The sequence below is a fragment of the Orycteropus afer genome, unplaced genomic scaffold (genome assembly GCF_000298275.1).
Source record: "Orycteropus afer afer isolate SDZICR_OR568_19922 unplaced genomic scaffold, OryAfe1.0 scaffold00541, whole genome shotgun sequence".
Taxonomy (NCBI): Eukaryota; Metazoa; Chordata; class Mammalia; order Tubulidentata; family Orycteropodidae; genus Orycteropus; species Orycteropus afer.
Genome location: NW_006922128.1, coordinates 1,616,138 through 1,621,278, shown reverse-complemented (window position 1 = coordinate 1,621,278; position 5,141 = coordinate 1,616,138). Strand labels below are relative to the sequence as shown.

At 53.1% G+C, this 5,141-nt stretch overlaps 1 protein-coding gene across 1 annotated transcript in view; it reads left to right on the top strand.

Moving 5' to 3' along the window:
- Window positions 1-5,141, top strand: part of CCT5 (chaperonin containing TCP1 subunit 5) — an 11,350-nt gene that overhangs the window by 1,155 nt on the left and 5,054 nt on the right. The window contains exons 2-4 of the mRNA XM_007955800.1: window positions 1,880-1,940; window positions 2,363-2,527; window positions 4,031-4,229. Of these exons, the coding sequence (XP_007953991.1) occupies window positions 1,880-1,940; window positions 2,363-2,527; window positions 4,031-4,229 (425 nt within the window). The remainder of the gene's footprint in view (window positions 1-1,879; window positions 1,941-2,362; window positions 2,528-4,030; window positions 4,230-5,141) is intronic.

Genomic DNA, 5,141 nt, shown 5'->3' with positions numbered 1-5,141 from the left:
GCCTTCCTTTCCAGGAGTGGCTGGTGGGTTTGCTTAAGGGGATGTAACTCAACCAGTGAAAGTGGATTCAGTACCCGAGCCAGCACACAGTCCTGATTGTCATGATGTAACTGAGTCTGGGAGTCTGGAGTGTGGAATCTTCTCGGGGAAACAAGTGGGAGAAGGGAGAGAAACATGTTCAGTGCAGCAAAACCAAACCCGCTGCATCGGAGTCCATTCCGACTCACAGGCCTCTAGAGGACAGAGTGGAACTGCCCACAGGGTCTCCAAGGCTGTCAGTCTTCACAGAAGCAAAGCACAAACCACACCCAGTGCCTGGAGTCCATTCTGACCCACAGGGCGCCCAGAGGACAGAGTGGAACTGCCCGCAGGGTCTCCAAGGCTGTCAATCTTCACTGAAGCAAAGTGCAAACCACACCCACTGCCTGGAGTCCGTGCTGACCCACAGCGCCCCTAGAGGACAGAGTGGAACTGCCCCAGAGGGATTCCAAGGCTGTCAGACTTTATTGGCACAGGCTGCCACTTTTTTCCTGCAGAGCAGCTGGTGGGTTCAGAGTGCCGTTTTGATTAGCGATCGAGCGCTTTAAGCACTGCACCACGAGGGCACCTTTGCCTGGATGCGCTGTCTGTTGTCATCATCCTGTTTGCCAAATTCCCTGCCTCCTTTTCCCTCTGAGTAAAATTATGTCTGTTGCTCAGTTTGGTAACTAGATGTGAGGGAAGAATGCCATGTAACTGATTCTAGTAGCTGTGCAACTCCTTAACCCCCAATTCAGACACTTCGGGGGACGGAGGGATCGTATGTTTGATCTCAAGTTACTGGAATCTCAGGTACTGCAAAATTTTTCAGGCAGGTAGGGAAGTGAAAGGTTGAGAGCCCAGTGTCCTGGCGGTGTATATCTTAATGTATCTGGGAACTCCTTCGTAAGCCAGGTGAAAACTGACCAGCAGGAGTTCTGGGTTGGCTCCGCCATTTGAAGGAAAAACAGGTGTGCTGTAAACCACCAGTGACAGAGGTATGTGTTTAGGTGGGACCCTTCCAGATGCAGTGGTCTTGAAAGGGCTTTCTGGGGGCTGTCATGTCCTTGCCAGTGAAGTGGGTGCTGATGGGAGAACCCCACTGTCCACAGCTAATGAGAACACAGAGGCTGGCTTCCATTTCTCCATAAGAGTAGTCTCCTGGCACTAGTAGCTATGAATGTCATTCTTACACTTCAATTTGGACCTGTTGGGGAGCCCTGGTGGCATAGTGCCTAAGGCATTTGACTGCTAACCAGAAGGCTGGCAGTTCAAACTCACCAGCCACTCTTCAGAAGGAAGGTTGGGCAGTCTACTTCCATAGTGATACTGCCTCAGAAACTCAAGGAGGGGTCGCTGTGAGTCGGATCCAACTTGACGACAGTGAGTTTGGTTTTTTGTTTTGGCTGCCCTGGAAGGGAACTTTGGTGGTGCAGTGGTTAAAGTATCTAGCTGTTAACCAAAAGGTTAGTGGTTCAAATCCATCAGCTCCTGCACAGGAGAAAGATGGGGCAGTTCTACTCTGTCCTACAGGGTCGCTGTGAGTCAGACTCAATGGCAGTGGCTCTGGGTTTGGGTTAAGAGGGCGTTCTGGGGGTGTGATACTGAGTACACAGCTGCTAACCAAAAGGCCGATGGTTCAAACCCGCCTATTGCTCCCTGGGAAAAAAGACTTGGCCCTCTGCCCTGTAAAGATGGCAGTAGAGGAAACTGAGTTGGGCTCCACTAGGCAGCAGTGAGTTGGGTTGGGTTGTTGCTTAAATGTAGATGCTTCTAGAGAACAGAAATTATGTCCTGATTTTTTATAACCGTCAGGTGTTGAAGTTAAGTGTAACTAAGTTTTCCTGTTTGTTTCTCTTAGTCACACATAATGGCAGCAAAGGCTGTGGCCAACACGATGAGAACATCGCTTGGACCAAACGGTAAGGTCCTGGCACTTGGCAGTTTTGATAGAGAGGCGGTGCCCCCACTGCAGGAAGTTGGGGCTGCCCTGCCACTCTAGCATGGCCTCTGCAGTTAGAATCATAACGTCTTTATGGTTATCATCACTTCATGGGCATCCAGACACAGCCACCACCTTTGGTGCCTAATATGCTACATTTAGTGATGCCTTGTGGTTTTTTTGCCACTTCAGTGTTGTTGGACATTTTGGTCATTTGTAATATATAGTAACTGGCCTGAGAAGCACCTTCTTGGAGCTATCCCTTGATGCATAGTCAAGTGTTTGCCTACAGAAAACGCCTTAAGTAGGAACTGAGTCAGATCTCAGCTTTTGCTAGCTCTTGAGAGGTGTTGCCTTTTTTTCTTTGCCTTCCCTAAAGGCACACTAACCATTGGTTTTCAGGGCTTGACAAGATGATGGTAGACAAAGATGGTGACGTGACAGTCACTAACGATGGGGCCACCATTCTGACCATGATGGATGTCGACCACCAGATTGCCAAGCTGATGGTGGAGCTCTCCAAGTCACAGGATGACGAGATTGGAGACGGAACCACAGGAGTGGTCGGTACGAAAAGACGAGATCACCTTTGGTTACGCTGAGGCGCGCTTTAAAATCTAGGGTAACGCCCCTGCCAAGAGTTTCCCTGAACTGAATCACGAGACATGAGACGGATCCAGGTTGAGGGATATGTTGGAAGATAAGTGGCTGGGATAGGGACCATTCCGGATTAAAGGGAAGTGACCACGAGCTGTGATAGGTGACACTGGCTTGGATGCTGGGCGGTGTGAGAGGCTGTAAGGACAGTGGGGACAAGGGGGGATCTGGTTATGAGAGTCCCTTACATAACAGTACTGTCTTCTCGAGCGTGATGGCCACGTGCCTGTTGGGAGAATGCCTTTGTGTTTAGGAGTAGGAGTGAAAAATGTTTGGGGGTGACCTGTCATGATTTCTGCAACTAATCCTCACATGGCAGGGAGAGTGTGTGGAAACTAATCCCCAGATTGCAGGTGGAGCGTGTGGAGAAAGTTGAAGCAAGTGGAATCGGCCAAGGCGACAGCCTCTGACAGCGCTAGAGCTGGTGTTCGTTTTACTGTTGGCGTTTCGAAGGTTTGACAGGTTTCAAGATAAAAATCTGGGGACTTACAGAGATAACAGTTTCCCTTGTCTGCAGACGAAGTTTGAGTTCATTTATTCCACAGACTTAGGGGTCTCTGTTGTATCTGTGCTGTGGGTGCCACCATGTAGAAGACGCATATGACCCCCACCTTGGTGGCTCTGAGATGAGGGACGGGGTGGCTGTTGGTGGGGAAATCCTCTTAGCAGGGTAAGGTTCCTTCTTGGCACAAACAGTCATGCCAATCTGTTGGCCTAGAGGTTGGTGGTTCAAGCCCACTGGCCATAATGTGGAAGAAAAGGCCTGGCTTACATTGACAGCCAAAAAACCCACGAGGCCGTTCTGCGCTGATGCTTGGGTTGCCACATGGTGGAGGGCACTCAACACTGTTAGGGTGAAGGTCACGAGAGAGGTCTGGGCCTCCGAAACAAGCACGTGCTTTTCTGTCCTTTTCATGCTTTGCTTGTCGTTCCCCCGTGGCCTAGGAGACCCTGTGTGTGACAGAGCACAGCTGCTCCCCAGGCGTTCTCAGCTGCGATGTTCACGGAAGGGTCACCGGGTCTGCTGCTTCTGCGCTGGCCCGGGTGGGACCAGCCTCGTGCTGCCAGCTGCAGGCTGACCGTCCGCACCACAGCCGCCTCTGTGTGCGGTACATTCTTTCCTTGACCGAGAGTCGGGCCTCTGTCGGTGTAGGTGCTGGCTGCCGTCCAGTCGGTTCTGACTCAGGGCAACCCTGTGTGCAGATGGGAGCTGAGCCCCACGGGGCGTTCAGGGCCGGGCCGCTCAGGAGCGGATGGCAGGCTTTGCTGCTGGGGTACCTCTCGACACTCGCTCGGCCCATGGGTTTTGGAGACGCTTGTCTAAGGTGTCGGGAGCCCTCCTGTGCCCAGGCCAGCAGTGTGGCTCGTGTTGGTTTCCGTTGAAGTGAAGTGTCCCTTGCTGGCTCTTTGCAGTGCTGGCCGGGGCCCTGCTGGAGGAGGCGGAGCAGCTGCTGGACCGGGGCATCCACCCCATGAGGATCGCCGACGGCTACGAGCAGGCCGCCCGCATTGCCATTGAGCACCTGGACCAGATCAGCGACAGCGTCCTTGTGGACGTGGCAAACACAGAACCCCTCATCCAGACGGCCAAGACCACGCTGGGCTCCAAAGTGTGCGTCCAGGGCGTGGGGGCTGTGTGTGTACTGGCCTCTAGCGGCAGCGGCCAGGAGGGGCCTGCTGGGGGCGGGAGGGTTTGTTCTCATCACTTCGCCCACCGTTAGCTTGCTAGTAAGTCGTTTAGTGGGCTTTACATTTTATTCTTCCAACAGACAAACTACCGGTCAAAAATTTTAATTTAGCGAGGAGAGGCTGTCTTGAAATGGCTTCCCATGGGGTGTTTTCACTGTTCCTTTAATGCTTGCTGTGCTTTGGCCTTCTGCCAAGGCAGAGGCACCGGGGTGGGTGAGCCAACTCTGGCCCCCAAGATTCACAGAAGCCTCATACAAGGGGCCCCCGAGGAACATGGGTGGGCATGGGAACTGTCCTCACAGCAGGCATAGACGTCCTGCATGAGAGTGCCGGTGAAGGCGGGTGCGTCGTCACCATCACGGGCCCAGTCGCCCAGTGCAGGTGCATCACTGCTCTCTTACCGGGCCGCGTTTCCGGCGTGAGGGATCTTCCTGGGTTTGGGTGGCAGTTCTAGCACAGGGTCCATGCAGCCTGCCTCCAGTGGTCAGGCAGCACACAGCAAAGATGTCTGTTTCTGTTGCTTTCTTCCCTGGGGAAAAAAGACACCCCACATCACCCCTGCAAGAGCAGGCCCTGGCGTAGCAGCTGTCCCCTGCTGGGGGCAGGTCTCAGCCGAAAGCGGGCCCTGGCCATCCCCAGCTTCCACCTTGAGGCAGCACGTTGTTCTTGTGGAAGAGAGGCGTCATCCTTGTTTGCACCCCACGGACCTTACCTCGTAACCTGACCCTGTTCTCAGGAAACCTTTTTAAAATCCATGTTTGCATCAGTCTTTGCTGCAGAAAAATATTCACATTTTCCTAAACCAAACCTACAGCTACCGAGTGAGCTCCACCTC